This window comes from Trichoplusia ni, chromosome 11 (assembly GCF_003590095.1).
Source record: "Trichoplusia ni isolate ovarian cell line Hi5 chromosome 11, tn1, whole genome shotgun sequence".
Lineage (NCBI taxonomy): Eukaryota > Metazoa > Arthropoda > Insecta > Lepidoptera > Noctuidae > Trichoplusia > Trichoplusia ni.
In genome coordinates, this window is record NC_039488.1 from 13911957 (window position 1) to 13934288 (window position 22332).

A 22332-nucleotide genomic window follows, 5' to 3' on the forward strand; every position below is an offset into this window, starting at 1 on the left:
CTGTAACCTCAGCCGGTGTCGATAGTGAGAAGTGAACCCGTGGTACGTGCGGCGCGGTTCCGGACACGTCTCCGGCAAGGATCGGATGCCGGAGAAATATTTACAGCTGCGAGGACAGAGCATGTGTTTCTACATGAAATGTATCGTGAATTTCTTGAAACAGCTACAGTTGTCTTGGTTTGTTGCAAGATTTTGAAGTACATTTTCGTATTTTATTCTTATGTAATATGTTTTTTCTACTGATTAAAAAGAAAACTGTTGACTTTCTTTGTTTCCAAACAAATGAGACCAGAAATACGCTTTAAGATTTGAGCGGGACAAGCACTCAAGTCCACAGAAGCAAACACTGTATTAAGGAACACGTCGGTGTGCTGTTTGTCTACCTCTTCACTGAAAACGCTTCCCAAATACTTAGATTACTGTTTTTTCTAAGGGTGTAAAAATGAAAAGGTTTTTTGCATGTTAATATATATGTTTGTTTAATTTATAAAAGCTTTTTCTCCATTTATTTAAACAAAATTTCAATATCATAACATTAAAATTAAGTAATACAAACAAACGCACACATTCCTGTAAGATTTCTTTGCAATTCTTGTTTATAATTTCAAATAAAATTGTATCTCTGAGACTTTACTCAAGGGAATGCCAGGAGTCGGTACGTGAAGGTGAATCAAGCAAAAATGTGAACGAACAGAACTTGGTCTGATGAAGTATTTCCAGTTTAAAGCGGACGGAAAGTTTAATTAAAAATAAAAAAACAGCACTTTATCTTGTAGTTCAGTGGCCCTCACTCAGAATATTAACAGCGAGTTTGTTATTCCGGAGAGTTTCTTAACAGATTCCCACCTGCTAGCTGATTGTTGATTTTATTCATTTACCTCCATTCAGGACTTCAAAATGGCGAGCCGTTTCAGCAACTTTATTTAAATGATTCATGTTTTAATGGGTCTTAGCTGTAGAATTTCAATACCGACATCCGTTTTGAGAGGTTTCTCGAGCTAAATTTTGCTGATAAATTTTAAGTGAATGTCTTTGATAGAATGTTGAAACCGGAATAGTGGCTTCCTGTTTATTACATTCATTGTTACGAAGAGACAGACTGAAATAAATAGTAGGTAAATAAATTGATACAAAAACCGAACAATAATAGAGTCCATTTCTAAAGTTTAATCAACAGTACCAGGACCCATACACTACAGTTTTTCATTTTCAACGTGTAGATGTAATCGACAAAATGTTCCCGATGGGTATAGAATGTTCGAGAACTCCAAGCGTTTCTATCGAGTGTTTGTCATGGTCGTACCTGTGCGATGGGCGGTGAGCCGCTGAAATTGGATGCAAGTGCAGACGACGCTAGAGGGTGCAGTTATTATAACGAGCTCGCTTGTTACAGCGAGACGGAAACACAGAAATGGATAGCGCCATCTCTTTTTCACGAACTGTCACAGTTCTAACTTTTCATAACACACATTCATCGTTCAGTGCAGCTCAACATTGGACGTTTATCTGTTGGAGCGGACATATTTATGGCCCGTTACGTTTATCCTAAAAAAGTGAGAATTCTCTTTCAACCATTTGGAAACTAGATAGCGTTCCTACAAAAGCACGGAGTATTTTTCTTCGTTACTTTTACAGAAGTATCTCTACTGGAGTTCTGTGCTCCTGGTACCAAAGTGTCATGTAAATCACAAAGTTATGATTGGGTGCAATTCTCGTGCAAATTCAATATCTCCCGGAGATTGCACCTGAATTGGTAAATTATTGGACCGAGGCTATTACAATGCGGGACAGTTACAGTATTGAGCTGCTAGTCTCAGTTACAAGTTTCAAATTAGTTTGTATCATAATGTTATTGAATACAGGCATATGAAAGGCAATGTGAGTAGTTCATGTGGTATTTTTTGAATTATAATATGAAAACGTTCTGTTGTTACAAATTTTAAACTATTAAGTTTGTTTTTATTTGTAGCCTTTGGAACTCTGTTCACCTTCTACTTCAACTTGATGTTATTGAATTTTGAAAACTCAATCGAAAATAAATAATTATGCAAACAGTAACTCCGTGGTACATTTTCCATAACTTTTTACCACAATAAGTAAAAAACAGACATTTAATTTAATATCTGGAATGAAATATCAAAAGAAACTGCGGTAATCGAATGTTGCGCGTCACAGACAGATGCAATGCCGTTTACAATTTGATTGTGTTCGATAAAATAAAATATATTTTCATATGCATTGGAAAAATAAATGAATGTGATATAAAATATGCATGCTTGTTCGTTTGCTGCTTCGAATAACAGATTTCAGTGAGGGCTTTTTTATTTTTTTAATAAAAATAAATAACAATTGAAAAAATTATAACAAGTACCGGTTGCTACAAACGTAGACTTTAAAATGAGGCAATACAAATGCAATGTTATTTTTTTCATGTTATACATGAAGCAGAAAAAGTTACATATTCTATGAAAATGAAAACAAAATACAATTTCAAGAGACAATCTTTTTCCAAATAATATTTGACACTAAAAACCTTTGATCCCAAATATTACATCTGAGGCGTTATTAGCATGCGCGGGTCCCATCTGTCGGGCCCTTCGTACCTTATTAGCCGGTGACCGTAAACGCCCTGAGGGACCCCGCGTGTTATTACAATAAAATATTTCTTAAGATTTTGGTCCTAAAGGGAATTGTTTTTTAGATTAAATCATTTTCCGATATTGTTTGTTGGATAATACAAGTGATCCGAAATTCAAACATGAGGATTATACTGATGAAACTGTGAATTCTTGGCAAAGAAGGCTATTTGCAAATACTTTAATATTGTTAGTTCTTAGAATCTCGCAATTAATACAGCGATTTTTTGTTGCTTTGTAAATACATAATCATATTAACAGGACTACTTATCGACATACTACGTTCTGAGCCACGTTTTTTATTTTAGACTTTTGTGAATAAGCACTACTTCAAAAATAAACGAATAAAATTCATTTGTTTACGAGCACCTTCATTAAATTAAGGTAAGACTTTATTGCCTCCTTTTCGAAGTTATAAACGATTAATCTTTTCTTTTAGTTGATTTTAGTCACTTGCACCGACTGTTTCTAAACATTTCTATAAATTGTACAACATTATTATAAAATTCAACGAAACAAAATATTATGATCCCTTTTGATCCAGATGCATACATTATTTATGATTTTAAACAATGACCAGCGAAAAAGCGTACAGTATTTACTTTGTTCGAGTTTTTGTTCACGTATTGTGAAACAAGCAGAACGTTGCGAATACCTCCGGGCATATTTTATGCTGTACGGTCGAGCATAAAGCAGCGTTACAACAAGGGCCCGAAGAGGCGGACAACGGACGTGGCTTTTTATTCCAAATCAAATTTTTCAGACAAGCGTACAATAGCCCTTCATGAATACAATTCTCATGGGATTGAGTAACAAATGTAGTCAAATTTGCAGCGCAAACAAGTCACAATTGATGAGGAAGGAATTTTGAAATCGGTAGAAATGGTAACAACAAAACAGATCCGAATTTAAATTCACAGAACATTGATTTTCTTTGAGAGTTTTGTTACGTATACGTTGGTGTGATTCAGGCCTTTATAAAACAACACTCATTTACAAAAAAAATCAAAACACCTGGAACATAAAACCATCCACCGTGCTCATTGCACTGCTGTGTGATTACTTATTCGTTAAGGACATTAATGTTAAGGAAACCAACATTATCAAAACAGTCTAGAATATTGAAAGGTATTTAATATGTAATCATTATTGGCACGATGCCACAGCATTGGGCATCACCGCGATTAGATTAAACATTGAACACACAGATTTGAATACATTGTGTATGTGTGTATATTAATAAGGACACATGACCAACTGGTACATGAAGTTTGTATTAATTCAGCGTATCGCATTAACTGCAGGTTGTAATGAATTCTGCCATAAATGTAATTTATTATAGTACCGTATGGGTACATAAATGTTACACTAGCAATTTGATCTGGCGTAGACAAGTGGAGCAATAAATAGCTTATGATTTATTCCATTATATTTCGTTTCTTCTTTATTATTTGTGGGTCCAAATTTATTACGCAAATGTTCTAGAGTCGTACTATGAGTATAGCTAGTGTTCTTTTAATATATCAGTGGGGTACAGCAGCGCGAGAGGAAATCAGTCCGCTCACATAATTTATGACCAGGTTTTAACATGGAATCGCACTCGCCGTACTTAATGATGGAAGTATTTTGTACACCACAACTATTTGTTTATTGCGTTTTATTAATTGAATAAGGAAAATACTATTTGTTTTCTAGAAATTTCTTCGGAATGGATTGATTTCATTTCTTTTCACTGTATTTTCGTGCGCATGTGCGATGCACGCGGCGGATGCGCGCAGCTTTAGACTGTTGAAATCAAAGACAGATCAAAAATCGTTTATTCAAATTAGGCGAGAAAGCAGTACTTTTCTTAAGTCAGTATCGATATTAGAAAACACCCTGATTCGCTCACCTTTGAAAGTTTCTGAAGTGCTCATCATATTTGCATATAATATTGTAAATAAAACATTATACATGAGAGTATGATGTTGCATAGACTAAATATTTAAACATGACTGTCAAAAGTTATCGCATTTCATGTCAAGCAAAGTTCCCAACTTTACAAGACCTAACTTCAGACACTCTAGACCTTCGTCAAAGAGTGTGGCTGGTCGTTTTGTGTTGTCTGCTGGTCATAACTTTAATGTACAATTTAGTTCTGGTCAAAACGAAATGTATCAGCTGTGCGTTTTGAGTAAGGTTACGTTTGTGAATTTAGGACATGCGAACTTAGAAACTTGGTTTGAAGATACTTTTGTTTAAGAATCTGCTGTTTTCCTGCCAGGGCAACAAACATTTTTCTTTTTAAAACCAATATACGTCCACGGCAATGTATAAACAGTAAAGTTTCATTTTCTAAACGCCATGTGCTAAGCCGTCGCGCTAGCGTCGGTGGCGCGTCGGGTACGTGTGCAACAGGTACCCAGCGCGGCGCGCGGCGTTAGCTAGACTTTGTAGCCGCTGGAGCTAACACCGTGTAGTTTCATTTACACACCTCGCCTAATGGAATCACGCCAACAATAGATATTTGATTGTTTACGAGAATTGCAGTGCTTAGTTTTGTTTTCACGGGTTTAGGAACATCGTTTTTTTTCATGAAATACTTTTCAAGCTGACTTAAGCCTTTAAGTAAAAAAAATTCAAGTATCTTTAATTTTTAGCGTATAGTTTTCGCGCCCGCTCTAAAATGTAAAATTGTTATTCGGTGGTGCCACTTTTGGTATGTCTATTTTGAGCTCTGGAACTCGATCGAACTTTGAATACCTAATAATTGATTTTGACAGATGCTCTCAAAGTACACAATCACACAACGACATCCAAGAAAACACTTTTCACATTGTTCCGAAGTACTTTTCTATAACATTGGCTTCTTTTCCATAATATAAATGATGTCTGTAAGATAATACGGCGGCGTGACACGTGACGGCCTGGGGGAGGGACACGCGACGCCGTCACGCCGCGCGCCGGTGACCGAGATAGTGACGGGACAATTTCGTGTTTATTAAAGTACGGCGGGGCAACACGCGGGATATTGGAATGTCGGGAGTATTCCATGTTTTAATTAATTTCTAGGGAGCGAAGACGTTGGCAGTACTGAAGAAATAGGATACCTAATGCCAACAGATGTGTATTTTATTTACTTGAGTGTAAACATAATATACAAATGTAATCGTAGGTAATAATAGGTTGTTATATTGCTATTGATCATTACTCATGTATATGTATACCTAGTTAACAAGGTGAAATTTACGCATTTCTGAAACCGGAAAAGTTATGAAACTTAAACTCCTCAGAATAGTCCCCAGAACACTGTCATCTCTTTAACACCTTAAAATGCTTTTAGAAATATAACTTGTTTGAAATGCTGTTTCACTTGTTAACACCAATAGTTTCTTGTACACTTGTGTCAAGGTCGCGGTGACCCTTTACAATCGCGCGGACAGCTTTACGAGCTTTAGACGTAATACGATGGTCTGTAAACATCTCGCCGTCGGTCATGTCGTAAAGGAGAGCACTTGATGGCTGAGTAATTTGATTGAGTAATAATACAGAACTTTGCTCAGCTGTGGGTAAGTAGAGGCTTGGTAAAAAATAAAGATGATGATGGGTTTGTACGCACGTTTCGTTTTTTTTTGGTTTTGAACATAATCATTGTAGGTAAGAAATAATTGTTTACAAGTATAATATATAGTCGCGCGTTTTTCACCCCACGTTGGTCAAGCGTTTGCGTGGTTCACGAATGATTATCCTGAGTCAGACCGTATTTGCGCATGTGTTAAGAATGTTTATGAAAGACCGCGACACAAGGATTAAATTCATTAATGTGGGAGTCGTTATTAAAATAAGAAAATAAATTGTATCTGATTGAAAATCATTGATTTCCATTGTTTCATTATTTTGCGTTACAATGTACCTAAAAGAGCAAAATATTTTTTTATTACAAGCTCATATTACTAACTTTTTAAACATCAACCAATAAACAAAATATTCAAAGTTTAATATCAATGATGACAGTTCATTAATCACTTGAAAAGCCGTAAAGTGTCAGATAAGGGAGGTCTCAAAACGAATTGCTATCAAACAATGTAATTGAATGAACACATACAATGTACATTTGTGTTGTTCGGGTGAACGCGAACAGTTTATATAATTGATGTGAACACGTGATAGTCCACAAGATTGATGAGTTTTTCAAATATTATGACAATATGAATATTTTTATTTTAAAATTAAATTTACATATAATATACGTCTATATTAGTGTTCGATTACTTTATGACTCTCCACGCAAAAAGAGAGGCGCTCTGACTGCCTGTCTGTGACGTCATAATCCCCGTATTGAGTAATCTCAAGTTAGTTAGTTTTGTATTAATGTTTTCAGTGTTTTTAGACATGTATGATAAATATCGGTTGTGGAGGGTGAAAGTTTTATGCAAGTAGTAGAGAACAATTTATTGAAAGATAAACAATTTACGTCAGCAAAACGTATATGAATACGATTATCTAATTCGGTTGATATCTGAGTAATATAAATATTCAATCCAGATTATGACCGATAATAATGGCCAGTCAATAAATTACAATAAGATATAATAATATGGACAAAGTCACACTTTTGATTACAGTAAAAGTCGCGGATATAACTTGTAAAAACACGGACCGAAACAGAACATAATTTAGTTGCTATTTGATTTAACTGATCGTGTTTGATTCCCGCACATTACAAGCATTTGTGTGATCTACGAATGCCTATCATGCGTTGCATTATTCAATTTTCGGGGCAATAGTAATGTGTTTTATCATAACTATAGAACTACCGGCTACTGCCTGGTTTGCATGTGTAGTGTACACATGCAAACCAGGCAGTAGCCGGTGGTTATCGTAGTAGTTTTTAGCATATCAACTTCATAAAATATAATTTGGAATGCTCAGTCCCTTGAACTTTAATAACTGAATTCACTACAATGCTTTTATGTCACACATGAATGGTTACATAAATAGCTGTAGAAGGGCGTTTGATATTAACTCCCGTATCGTATATTTATTCAAAGTAGCCCTTGTCAATAATAATTAGTGATGTATAATCAAGTAATGTCAGAACAGCAGTTAATGAGGATAATTGATTATCCCGATGACATGAGGAAGTCGCCTTACGCACTTGACAGGAAGATGTTGTCTTTAATTATTGCACTTTATGTGTTACTTGACACGGTCTTAGTTCCGATCCTTGGTTTATAAGTAAAAGATAAGAAGTAGGCAACTATTAGCTACGATTGTTTTTTATTTAAATGCCTGTTAATTTTGAAAATTGATAATGGCAGATAAAATTAGTTAGATCGGTCTATAGCTGCATCTGGTATTCCTTGTCAAAATGTGTCTTTTGATGGTTAGATTTCATCACGCGTTTATTCATTATGAATTATAGGAACGGGGCAATAAGGTCTATTTTTAATAGTTGATATGGAAATCTTCTGCTAATATCCGTCCACACAGGACTAGTTGCGGTAATTGTATTGTTAATAATGTGAGTGTACGTGATGCGAGCGTTTAATTGTTAGATAATGTCATTAGAGTAGGAATAGGATGCTAAACGCCCGCCATAAGTGATAGTGTGCTGTGGAAGGAATACCTTCAGGTTTCCATGTATTGTACCCTCCGCAACCTTGAGGAAAAGTACGGGCAGGCGAAGGCTGCGGTCAAAGACGGGGTGTCTTTGAGGGTCATTTTCCTGTAAAAATATAATGAGAGTAATTCACTCTTGTGTGATAGTGTTTGCTATACGTTTAGTCATCGGACAATCTTAAAAAATATTTATAAAAAGCGATATCCAAAAAATTTTATCATTCAAACAATAACACAGCTTGTTTTCTCTACATCCTTAAACATAAAATCTGTATTCTCATGAATAACTACAAACCTTACAACAGAACACTTTAGAGTCCTCCGCATGTGTGATCGTCGTCACGTAAAACATTGTCATCTCCGTATGTAACACATGCATAACTCACAAGCAATATGTTTTTATGTAACTGAGTTTAAAGTATTGTCTTCAGAAAGTTAAAATCACATTAAACTATGTATCGTTTTATACCACATTTGTATCAACCTCAAAATAATACAATTATCCTAAAAAATAAATCATGATTAAAGTTGAAATGCAAAAACCAATTAAGTTTATTTTTTAATTCCACGCTTGCGAACTCACGGTTGTAGTGAGACTAAAAATGCAATGCTATTTTGTTTATGTTAATACTGACAGCTGAGAAGACAGTTAATATTAAAAAGGAATGATTTCTACATTGCTTTTTCATATAAAGTTAGAAGATACTGTCATAGAACAATTTCCAACTGACTAATCTTATTTTAAAATATCATTTGAGAGTTTTGATCCCATATCTTCACTTCGCATTTCATTGAGCAGGATGCATAAAATACGTTTCATACAATAGAAGCGTTGGAAATAACCTACAAACCAATACAATAAAAAAGCAATTATCCTTAAAGACAACATGGAATAGAAATAGTTTTCAATGAAGTTCTGACTGCATTCAAGTGCTGTAAATAAATTAACATTCGCAGCTCTCTCGCGGATGTGACTAGACACTTGTACCTCAGAGGACAGGCTCAAGATTTTCACGACCGTTTTCCTTCGCGAATACTTTTAAACGTTTTCCTCAAGACTTAGAACCAAGACTCATTGAGGAAAAACTATTGCATAAAATTTAGGCTGTACGCGTCAATACATGGAATTAATGATGATTTTTATTGGTGTCACACAGTTCAATATCTAAATATAGGAATGTATCAAGTATTTTAAACATTGCTATGTTAAGTATATTCACTATATTATGTACATTTACATGTTCATTGAAGCCGCTTAGATAACCGCTGAAATAAACACTTATACTAATATTAACACTCCATGATTACTCAACTGCTACCGTTTCAAGTGTTACAAATATGTTATTCATCAGGAAAATAACAGCAATTACCTACATTCTTAAAAGTATGTGGAAATTTTTGTATTGATAAAGAATACGCATACCGAGATAGTAAATACTTTCACCGATAGCCTTACCTTTTGAAGGTAAAATATGAGTCCAAAAATGCAATAAATGACGAAAAATGCACCATATATGTATACTTTATAACTGGGTAACTCAGACATTTTTTTTTATCTTTTCTTTAAAAAATGACTCCTGCACTAAGGAATTTAATCCTTGTCTCGCGGGGGGCTTACAAACATACAACTCACATGCACAAAGACACCCAGACTCAGAACAAGTTTTCGTGGATCACACAAATGCTTGTCCCACGCGGGGATCGAACCCGCGACACGACACGCACAGTGGGTTTGGCGTGGTGACCTCAACCACTCGGCTATCCGTGCAGTCAAGACACGTGCAGACAATGTACAAACAAGTCGCGGCTAACCTCTGCTCGTCTCTACTCTCGGAGCCTCTCGCAGCACATTAGCCGCCTCGCATTTGTCAGCGCAGCTCCCGAATTAACGAGATCAACATTTAATTAGTAACAAAGTTTACGAACGAAAAATACGACTTAAAGGCACAAGTTGCTTTACGCAAGCAAATATATGATCACGACAACTTTCTAGATTGGTTTGTAAAATAAACTCATAAAGTCGTGCCTTTGGAGGCGCTAAAGAAATTGGAAATTCTTATTTGCTTAAAGGATCTTGATATCTTAATATGAAGGACCTCCATCTTCCCTCGCTTCTCATGCGACCTAGTAATGGTGAAAACCTTCTACAGCAAATGATTACACCAGTTTAAATTGAAAATGAAATCAGAAGCTACTTTATAATGGCAAAAAATGTAATCATTTTGTGTAAACATAAATAAGATAATTAACGTAAAAAAAGATTACCCTATACGTAATAACACATCTACTATTATTCATTACCTATGTACTGTTGTCCTCATGTAATATAAATTTACATTAAAATGACACTAATGACTTGACGGATAGAAATTGACTTATTAGGCTAACTAAGAGTTATGTGTGGAAATAACATTACCATGGTGGTTTAGCTAATGCATTACTAATGGCAATAATATTAATTAAGATATAATACAATTTCTGTATTCATCAATATTTAAATTCCTGTTACTTAAAGGGTATAGTGGATCTTCAGTTGTGGCTTATTATTGACCCTCATCTTATTCCAGAAACAAAAAAGATTTGGAGAAAGAAGAATAGACTAAATTGTTCACAAAGTATTTTCCACTTAATTTAAAGATCGCGTAAAAGAACAGTGTCCCTTACAACATCTAAGTAGGGTGTGGGTAAGAAAGTCTCTTGCTTTGTTGCTAATGACGCCGGCCGGGACCCGGTCTAAATGATCGGGACCAACTCCCTCTCTCGGACTTATTTATATACTGACTTGCGAACTGATTTTAATCAGTATGACTTCTTTAAGAAATGGACAATTCAAACTCAATTTGAATCGAGGTTATCCCTTAACTAGCTGTTGCCCGCGACTTCGTCCCCGTGGGTAGAAGATATAAGTTATGATTTAGGTATACCGGCCCGGATTTTTTTACATTTTCCATTGTATCTTATCTCCTATTAGTCGCAGCGTGATGGTTTATAGTCTAAAGCCTTCCTCAATGAATGGTCTATTCAACACAAGAAGAATTTTTCAATTTGGACCAGTAGTTCCTGAGATAAGCGCGTTCAAACAAACAAACTCTTCAGCTTTTAAATATATTATTATTATAATATATAAAATACGTTCCCTACCTGATTGGGCTTCAGAAATGGTACAATTACTTACCATTGAAAAAATGAATTTCACATTTCGTTAAATTCTGGAATAATAATATACTACTCTGAATATTGTTGTATGGGAAACACATCCTTGCGCAAGTTACTATCGTTTTATTGATTCAAAAGTAACATGTTAAGTCAGCAATCACACGTAATCGACTCATTTGACAGTATCTTGGAAGTAATCACATCACTAACCTATTTAGTGTTTATAATCGATCGATTGTAAGACAATCACCGCGCTCTCAGGAGGTGTGACGTCACACGCTTCAAGTGCATCACTACTGTAGTAATGGTGTTGTAATGTTTGTTTGTTGATAACTTGTTGGCTTTTGTAAATAAACAAATGGAAGCATTTTTGAAGTTACTTGCATGCTCGTGTTTGATTTAAGGTGTAGTATTCTGGTAGAAGGTATCGGGTAAACGCGGAGAGAAAGTAGTATTTTTTTTTATTTTACTTTTAAAATAGCATTTGTATTTTTTGTTGCACAATTGTTCAAAGCAGTTGTTTTCGAAAATTATTAAAAAACTATTCTTTTATTGAAAACCGATACTTCATCAACAATTATCGGTTACATCCTTTGTGTACATCATATTAAGCGTGTAAAGCGTGGCATGCGCAACCATATAAACAAATGTGAGATTCTTAAAATGAAAATTAAAAATTTAGTAATTTGAAAAATGTAAAAAAACCCGCGACGCACGTAAGTGAATCTAAGCGAGCGATATAAGCCCCTGAGAGAGTCGTCGCAGGCGCATAGGCGAGGAGCGCGCACCACGCTCACTTCCGCACGACTCGCCTTGTACACACACCCGCGACACACGATAATACAATACCGTACATTTTACGATACTATAACGACAATTTTACGATATTATTGCGATACAATTACCGAACTTTTAACAAGTGCAGTGTGAAAAGTGAAAATGTATGAAAGTGAAATACAAGATGTGCCGGCGCCGAAACCTGGTGAGTAGTTTTTATGAAATTTGGGGATTTTTATAATTTTGTGACCTAAGAAAATATTATTTCTATTATTATTTTTTACATTGCTATTAGTGCTTAACATTGTTTGTGACATTTTACATATACCATATAACTATACCAACAACACATTAATAAGTGTAATCAAACAAGAAATAATAATTTAATGTTGAATGCTAATGATTTTTTCTTTTCTTTTGTGAACCGGCAAAAATATAAACACGAATAAATTTGCATGAAAGTATTAGGTACTATCGCTAAGAAAATTCACAGTAGCCCAAAGAATAAACAAAATATTATCTTAGGCAATAAACGATTATCGGTAACATCCTTTGTGTTGGACCGTATCTCGTAAACCATGCTAGTACGTAATTTATTGCCGATATCAGTTGATATCCGATAGGATTATATTGAAATAACTAATAATGCTGGCTTGATATCTGAAGAAAAAACATTGATAACTGGTTACATATATTATATAATGTCAGATTTTAAGAATCTATCACTCCAAAATTCAGTAAAAAAAGTTTCTCTCATTCGAATCCCGTTTAGTGGATGACATGGTGGCTATCCTATTTTATTTTACTCGTAAATAGATTGTTTTTTTTTTATCAAAAGGTTTAAGTTTTTGTCAAGTGTTTAATGTACGTAAATACTATATCTGATATAATAATATCAGCTATACGCATGCGACTAAATACCGGAAACATGTTATCTATAGAAAATAAAAAGTATTCGCGATTCCAAATAATCAGATAAATAATTATAATTAACATTGTACACTTAAAATGAACTTGTAATAAACATTGAAATATTTACTCAATTATATTGGAACATACCTTAAAACTAACTAAGGTAATTGAAGTGACAGTAGTAGTAAAGTCACATCATATTAGTTCAAACACGATCGTATTGCCGCAGTCGTTGTGACGTACATTTAATTACTTTTTAATTCCGTTATGAAATCAGCTGGGACATCCCACCTAGATACATACCAAGTTCATACTATACTACTGCTAGGTACCTACCAAGGCCAACCTTTTCAATGAGGACCATATTATATCCATAAAAGATTTTAGAGAAAAAAATATTAAATCTCAACTTCTAACTAGATGAGCCATTACTTTTTATAGTCTCGTTGACAGTGGTCGTTGAGATTATGAATTAACCAGACTACCTTTGTCGAGGCACGACGCAACAAACCCGCGGTCAAAGTCACTATACATTCCACACATAACTTACATCTTACGAGCATAGGAATCATGTGGAGAGCGTCTGACAGTCTGTCTGGATCCTTTACGAAGATTATCGTTAATATCAAACGGTACTAAAAGGTAACTACTGCTAACAAACATTAGTTTTATTGTTATTCAAAAGTCCTATCAAATGTCATTGGAAATAAGTTTGATGTCGGTGCTATTGTTTCTGATAAATTATTAATCATTACTTAAATAAACACAGTATACATCCAAAGTTAGAACACAAGTAACTATGTCAAAACATTTCTCTTTTTTTTGCAACTTTCCATTCAAAAACAATCATACCTCATATGTACCAGCAGTTTCGGACCTTGAAACAGCAACCATTTGTAACGCATACTGTTGACCTGAATTCATAACTCCTCTCATATCTTCAGAATAGATAAACACTTCACGTTAAGTACTCGTTGAGTAATTTGCACGTTCACTGAAAGTATTGTGAAAACTGGACCAGTTTGCAAGAGATTTGGCTGTGGCTGACTAACGATATATATGAAAGAAGAAATACCGTAACAACATCAAACATTCAGAAAAAAAATTAAATCTTAGTGATTTTCAATTATTTTGAACCATCTGATAATGTAAAACTAAGCTCAATGTATAAAAGTCCTTTTTAATAGTTTAACATTATCATTTGTAAATATTCAACAGTATTGAATATCGTATAATAATATTATGTTAAGATGAACTCAGTTTCAGCTTCTTGAGCTAAAAATACCAGTATTTGAATTCATAAACCATAACACAGATTACAACGATAGCATTAAACGTGGATCAATTCCTTTTTTTTAGCAAGCTGTGTTTTACACGACCTTGGCCATCAGTTCTAATGATACTGTTATCATTATTCGAATCAACTTTTCCGTTTCAATATCAGATTGCAAATACATTAAAAATCGTTTAATGCGAAATCAATATGATAAAATGGTTTACGAAAAACCGTTTGTGTTATAACCACCAGAACAGGTGTTCGCGGCTCATTGCAAAGGATGAATTCTGAACTCTGATGAACTCTGTACTATAGTGCTCTGTAGAGTATGGACACATGCTACTACTATCTGTTAGTTTTGTTTACATTGCGTGTTTGCAATCGATTGGTTCTGTTCTGTTTTTCGATGACAGCGTGTCCATTTCTCAACTATGTATTTCCTGATTAGCATTTCATAGTTTTCTATGTAGTGATTGCGGATGTCTTCTCCTATCTTTGCATTGTCGCCAAGCCGTGGATTTCCCACAACTAAACAAATGCAGATTATTCGAATCAATGACGTTATCAAATGAATAATAACAATGTTTGATGTCCTGTTTATGAAAAACAATGTAGATTTAATCTTCTTGAAGCAAATACTAATTGATTGTTGGTTTTCTCATAAACAACCCAGTATTTGAATGCAAAGCAGATTACATTGCTTATTAAACTAAAATCCTTAATATGTTACCTTGCACAAAATGACTAATGTAACGCTAAAAATCTAGTCTACATTATGATAACTATATATTGAAGCAAGTTTACGACTTGTGATTGTAATACAACAAGCAAGTGCTACATTTTAAGTGTCAATTATTATTAGCTGAAGTGCAAGAGACTGATTAATACCAGTTCGCCTTTCGTAACATCGTAAAAGCGTTATCCTTGCGTCTGGCAGGAAGTATTTACATAATAAGTCGTTTGAACTTAACTAAAGTATTTGATATAGCGATCATAAATTTTGTAGTATTGATTTATTGATAAACTTAAAATAATAAATTTCTTCTTTGAAATAATTGAGATGAGATTTCGATTGAGAGAATTTCACAAACATTCCAGTAACATGGACAAAGATACCCAGACTCAGAACAAGTACATATTCGTGCTTGCAAATTCTTGTCATACGCGGGGATTGAACCTGCGTCACGTTGCGTTCGTTGCGTTCGGCGTGGTGACTTCAACCCATTTCTTTTTTATATATTTACGATTTTGTATATTGTGCATTAATTTAATGTAGTTTCATGTTCAGTCATATTGTATGATCCATCTCGGAAACGAATTAACTATGAACGTCTGTTGACAGCAGCCTCCACCTGTCACCAGTGATTACACTCATTGTAACGGACTTGTGTGTTTGTGCGTTTACTCATTTATTTAATACCTATGCTATTTGTACTCGAAGCATTGATATTGTAAACATACAAAATTTTTTTTTTTAAAGAGTCAGTACACAGTGTCGTGTTTTTTTTTTCAATTTAGGTAAAGAAAGAAAGAAAGCTTTGAATTTCCAAATGGAATTCGTGAAAATCTGCATTTTCAACATCAAATAACCAGACCCAATACTAATCAAGCGGAAACGTTCCATAAACTAATTCCTTTACACTTTACACGTTGTCCACATCGGCAATCTCCGGAATCCAATAACGAAGCGAACAATTTTGATCACAACGATGACATCGCCAACAGTCATGCAAGTCCTATGTTTGGAAACTGAATCCATGAAACAAAATTTCATTTCCAGTTAAAATTCAGTCCCATTACTTTCTTATCGGTAGTACCATTTCAGTACCAAATCGAGAGCCGAATTAATTAAGCATCAAAAAGCAAATTGAACCAAAGGAGTTACGTGATTCGTAGGATCCACATTTTTTGAGTGCTTTCCGAAACACGGAGGTAAACATAGGTAAAATAGTGTGTGAACATCTAAACGTCGTTTATTTTTTTTTGTAGTACATTGCTATTTGACCAAATGATAGTTAAACGACATTAAACCAACAACAAGTCTTGCCCAACTCGATTATTTAACAAATGGTCGTCACAGTGGACCGCTCCGCGTAACCATTCCGTGTTTATGTGATTATCCTCGGGTGGTTGTCATTGGCGAGGGTCGTCCATCATCGTGTTACTGATTGTCAGGTGACTCATATCAATCGGAACCGCCGCTTCCGATGGCCCAGTCACGATCGTGAAGTGGAGCCTTAGGGCGGGTACACATTGTTCAAAGAAACGCTGTATTTGCCTACTGGTGGCAACAAAAGTCAATACTAGGATATTTATACAAAAGTCTGTAAATAATATTTATAAAGCTAAATTTAAACACAATAAGGATAGCTCGGATAGCCGAGTTGTTGAGGTCATCACAACAAACCCACTGTGCGCGACGTGTCGCGGGTTCGATCCAGCACAAATGCTTGTTCTGAGTTTGTGTATGTTGATAAAATCCCCCGTGACACAAGGATTAAATTCCTTACCGCAGGAGTGGTTTTTTTAAGAAAAAAAATACCAATTTTATCTTAACATTTTTGTAAGCCAATAAATTAAGGTATGTTGTAAGTGTAAAGGTTTCGCTCGGCACGTGTGCACCCGCCGTTACCCGCGCAGTGCGCACGCGCCGCCGCTACATTGTTCCCGCATACTAATGTCCACGTTAAGCATTCCTCGTGCGTTATCTTACATTTTCCTGTAATATTTATGTGCTTTGTTATTTTAATGTGTCTTTTTATTGTGTTAAAAATTTAGATAAGGGATAATTGCTTTATATGTTGGGTACCTAAGAATTTAGTAGCTTTATCGATAACAGCATTTTTCAGTTCAAAAGGAGATCGGATAAAAAGACAATGGTACTATACTAATTAACTGGCCTTAATTAAGCCCAAATGATACACAGTAGACATTTCATTTATTTTCTCCCGTTATACCAGCAGTACAATTCTAGAGGTATACAATAAGAATGTTAAGATTAAGCATAGCAACGCAAACAGTATGAAGTCTGAATTGTGAACAAAAACCAAACAAATGAGTGTCGGTATCGGGGCTATTGTTAGCGGCCAATCGCGTGCTCCTTATCAAAGTTATCAAACATCGATACCACGCAGTCAGGATCACACATGAAGTGCACTCTACCACATAGGGTTTTAAGGGGTACTTTTTTAATCTTCATGTAGCTAAATATTGTATTGAAACTCGTATTAATAGGGAGTATCAAACATAGTAAAAGGTATTAAAAATGTAAAAAAATAATTAAATAGTCTTCAAAACGGCTCATTGGTAAGTTTGAGCAGAGAAACATTCTGCGAAAGGGACATTTTGCTAAAAGGACATTTAGCTAAAAAAAACGTTGTGCGAATGGGCTATTTTGCGAAAGGGTCGTTGTGCGAAAGGGATATTTTGCTACCTGTAGTCATTTTGAGAAGTGGTAATTTTGAGAATGAGCCTTCAAAACGTCTTTCAAAACAAGTTGATCTATATTTAACATATTAGATTCTAAATTAAGGCTTATTATGCTCGCTTAATATATTTCCGTATAATTTCTGTATGTAATGCACATTGTGTGTAATTGACAAGCCTCCTTGATACATTGTTATCGAGTAGTGCGTCCGGCGGCAGCTGCACTAATCTCCTGATCTCCGACGCGGCGGTGGTTTAACAGCCGATGTACAACGCATCCAGCCGACATAACGCCTCTCTACATACGACCTACTTTATAATATACTGAAACGTAATTAATCAATAAATTGTAGATAACGTAGTATTTAATTGAAATTTAAATTGTAAAATAAGTAAAAGACATCATTATGGCTAATGAATTAAAAAAAAGGTTAGTTCTATAAAGAGTCTGAGAACATTCTGTAGATGAAAGCCGAATTATTTTACAAGAAAACAACTATAAGTTTAGACCATACACTGATTTTCCTTAATTGATTAGTAAGACATACTGAAACATTACTTTTCCGATAGAAATCTAGAAACAATACTGTGTTTGATCCGATTAGGATAGTTAGTGTTAAACATTTTCACTTGAAATTGCTTTTAAAGATATAAAAGCTAACACGTGACAAATGGAACGAACGCGGAGCCTCTATAATTGTGTCCTATTGTATAGTAATAAGAAATGCGCCCATTGTGCAGTGGACAGATTTCTCACAGCGTGCAGTGTGCGTCACAATTAATGCGCTCATTACAATTAGTGCGAATGTAGTCTGATTGGCGTCACGTGCCGGGACATGCTGTTATTCAATTATGTGTGATACATGTACTACGCCTAGTTAGATGTAAGTTGTAGGCTTTAAAGTTGATGTGAATTCCTAAAGACGGTATCTTTGATTAGTGATTATAATACCAGCCTAGTAATGTCCTGTTACTCGGCACAAGCGTCTTCCCATATAGGACAGGATTCAGCATTAGTCACCGCACGTTCGCATTTCAAGTTGGCGATTACAAATTCCTATGTTTGGTATCCAATCTTCCTCACTATGTTTTCTTTAATCCTTTGTCAGTTATGCCTTAGAGTAATAACAATAGTGCGTGTTATTTTAAAAACTCACATTAAGACTGACTAATAACACATTTAACTTGTACATCGTGCATACGAATCTATGCATAGAACCTTAAAGTCAGGATGTCATTTTTTAAAAGACCCTTTTTCTAACTTAGTTTTGGAATCCAAGCTTCTTATTAATGAACTAGCTGTTGCCCGCGACTTCGTCCCCGTGGGTAGAAGATACAAATTATGATTTATACCTGCCCTGATTTTTTTTCACATTTTCCATTGTATCTTTGCTCCTATTAGTCGCAGCGTGATGGTTTATAGCCTAAAGCCTTCCTCGATGAATGGTCTATTCAACACAAAAATATTTTTTCAATTTGGACCAGTAGTTCCTGAGATTAGCGCGTTCAAACAAACAAACTCTTCAGCTTTAAATATTAGTATGAGTATGAAGTATGATTAGTATGATATGATATGATTCATAACTTATATCTTCTACCCACGGGGACGATGTCGCGGGTAACAGCTAGTTACGGATATAAAAGGAGAATTCCCTTTATACGATCATGACGTGCTATGCGATTTTAGGCCCTTTTTTCATCGATAAAGTTCAAAATCGTTTGTAATTATTCCGTGTATCGTAAATGCTGGGATTACGTTTAACGTTTCATTTATATTTTTATCGTTTTGCCGTTTTATTTTGGTGACAATGGATAATAAGAATTGTATATGTTTCAGTATCTACATGCCACTTGACATCAAAAGCTTTCATTTTTGTAATTAAACAAAAATATCAAAACTTTCTGATACTCCGATAAACCTGTAGAAATAAAAAAAGTGCATAAGTTTGAAAGTGCGAGGATTATGATCGCGACATGTGAGTGCGTCTATTGTGCGCGCGCGCAGACGCCGGCCGTGCTGCGCATGCGCGAGGCCGACCACTACCGGTCATACTAAAATGGAGCTGCTAACTGTACTTACCTATACATAAACTGTTACATTACTGTATGTATGTTTATAAATAAAATACTTTTTTTATGAAAAATAAAGAAAAAACATTTTCTGGTAACAAATACCTACAGGTTTTGTTAGAAAAGTATTTATTGAATGGAAAGAAAAAAGGACACAATTTTATTATTGCTTTTTTGGTGTGAATTTATAAACCTAAACTAAGAAACAAATGATTAAAAAATAGATTCTATAATGTGGTCCAGATGGTGAACTTAAAAATTTGGTTACAATTATGTATCCTTTCGAAAGACATCGGGTACCTGTCCATGATAATGGACCAAATCCTTTACGGCCATTTGTGTTTATTAACAACCAAGCATCGCCACATGAAAGCACTAGTCAAAGCAGGTGCGTTAGCATTGAGCGCGCGCCTTCCGCGAGTGCAGTCTAGACGATTTGGGGACGTTGCAACCTAGCTCTGAATATCATTAGCTGTATCGGAAGTCGTTATCTAATGTTCGGAAGTATATGTACCGAAATGTATCGTGTTATAGTCGTACCGTGGAGGTTGTATAACACCGGTGTTAGTTACTTTTGCTGTCATTACGTTTTGCATCAACGTTGAAGTTTTAAGTACAGATTTCGTATTCATAAATTATCGATACCTGCGAGGCACATAACAGGAATAAAAATACGACGTAAAATGAGTCAATGGTTGTCTTAAAATGCTTTTTTTTTGTTACATCATTACATATTATAATAGAGAGAGCTTAAGATAAGTTCAATCTTTCTTCACTTTTAAAGTATAGGACAATTACTGCTTGCTTCATCCAGGGGTGCACTATCAAAAATCCGTGTCTGGCTGTTAATAACAACATTTTTTTTTTTAAGTTTATTATCAGTTATCTAGTACTCATAAACACTCTTTGCCTCGTTTATCACTAGATGCCGGTGTATGAAAGTTGTGAAATATTAAATTATGTGACGTAATGGGTGTACTGTACGAGAAATGGTATTTTTATTAAGTATCCATACATTGAAACTTTAGTGCCACGTGCGTTTACAGATAAGATAAGAATCAAGTGACAGTTATCTAACAATTGAATAAAACTATCAAACTCGAATCAAATCTGAAATACGTAAACACTTGAGCTTATCTCAAAAGATGACCTGTTTTGTAATTATTACAATGTCACCGTTATTAAGCATAAAAGCATTTATACATTGTACCTGGTACATAATAAAAAAAAAAACAAATCTTTTTTTGTTAATCACTCAAATGCGAGAATTACATCCACCACCTACCCGTCGCTTACTTAAGCTTCGTGAACTATATCACTCGGCTATCCTCGCAGACGAATTTACTATGACAAACCAGGTTTTATTACAAATCTTTTCTAGTACTAAACAAATTCATGTTCCTATTATTTAAAGAGTCAGTGTAATGATGGTGACATCATTACTGCATAACATAAAGTCATTTATCATTATAATAGTGTGAGCCGATGCGTAACGAAATAATAAATATCACGGCATGTTCTAATGCGCATGCGTGGATAAAGTATGTTATTGTGACACTTGAAGGCTGGCCATGTGTGATGGGGACTACCGTCTAAAGGACTGTGGGACTGCTGGGTTCCTACTAGAGGCATAGACGAAATTCTTTGTCAGGGATATTGTGTAAGTAGCAGACCGTGAGAGGGTCTGTCAAAATTATATTTACATGAAGAAATTATTACGGTTTTATTGGTTTGGCAATCTTTTCACAAATAACACATTTTCCTTGCTGGAGAGAAAAAAGTATAAAAGTTTATGTTCGTCTTTCTTAGATCCAAACAATAGTCGTGACAAAAGAGTGTCAAGAAGCAATTAACGTTAAAAAGCATCGATTAATTACCTTTACATAGGCATTGATAACATGTTATATTTGCTTACGAATCATGAAAATCAACTTTACCATTTCGAGTTAAACTTCAAAATGTCAAAGTTCGCAACTTTTACGAATGCTTGTAAGCAATTATGTGCCAGTCGCTCGGCGCCAGTAACTCGCTCAGTCCACTATCTCTAGCAAGGTCAAGTGACCAGTAACTAGAGGTTATTGACTATTTATAATTTTTGAATTCCATTTAAATTTTATTGTTACCGCATTTTAAGTGCAACCGCATAACTTTATGTTTGCGTAACATTACATTCTAAATAAAAGTCAGTAGAGTATATTTTAGTCTGTTCTTGTAATTTTAGTTTGTTTTGTTATTGCATGAACTTGATAAAATAATTTCCTAAATGCAATTGGTTTTAAATGGTCTTTAGTTGTAATGTACAAAACTTAATGGAATTTAAATGCTGTTTAATAAAATAGATTGCTTTAAAATTGTTAATCCTAAATATTTTAAAATTAAGTTATTAAATAAATCTCAGAAAATGGAGTAAAGCAGCCCCGAAATTCGCCAACATGTCCAATTTGTTCTCAACATAAAGTGCTTATGTAAACGCTTAAA

The 22332-nt window shown here is 34.8% G+C and overlaps 1 protein-coding gene across 1 annotated transcript in view; it reads left to right on the top strand.

Annotated features, from left to right (window-relative positions):
* Positions 1-12120: 12120 nt before the first annotated feature.
* Positions 12121-22332, top strand: part of LOC113498630 (putative inorganic phosphate cotransporter) — a 32507-nt gene continuing 22295 nt past the window's right edge. Inside the window, exon 1 of the mRNA XM_026878716.1 lies at positions 12121-12375. Within this exon, the coding sequence (XP_026734517.1) occupies positions 12333-12375 (43 nt within the window). The 5' untranslated portion in view covers positions 12121-12332. The remainder of the gene's footprint in view (positions 12376-22332) is intronic.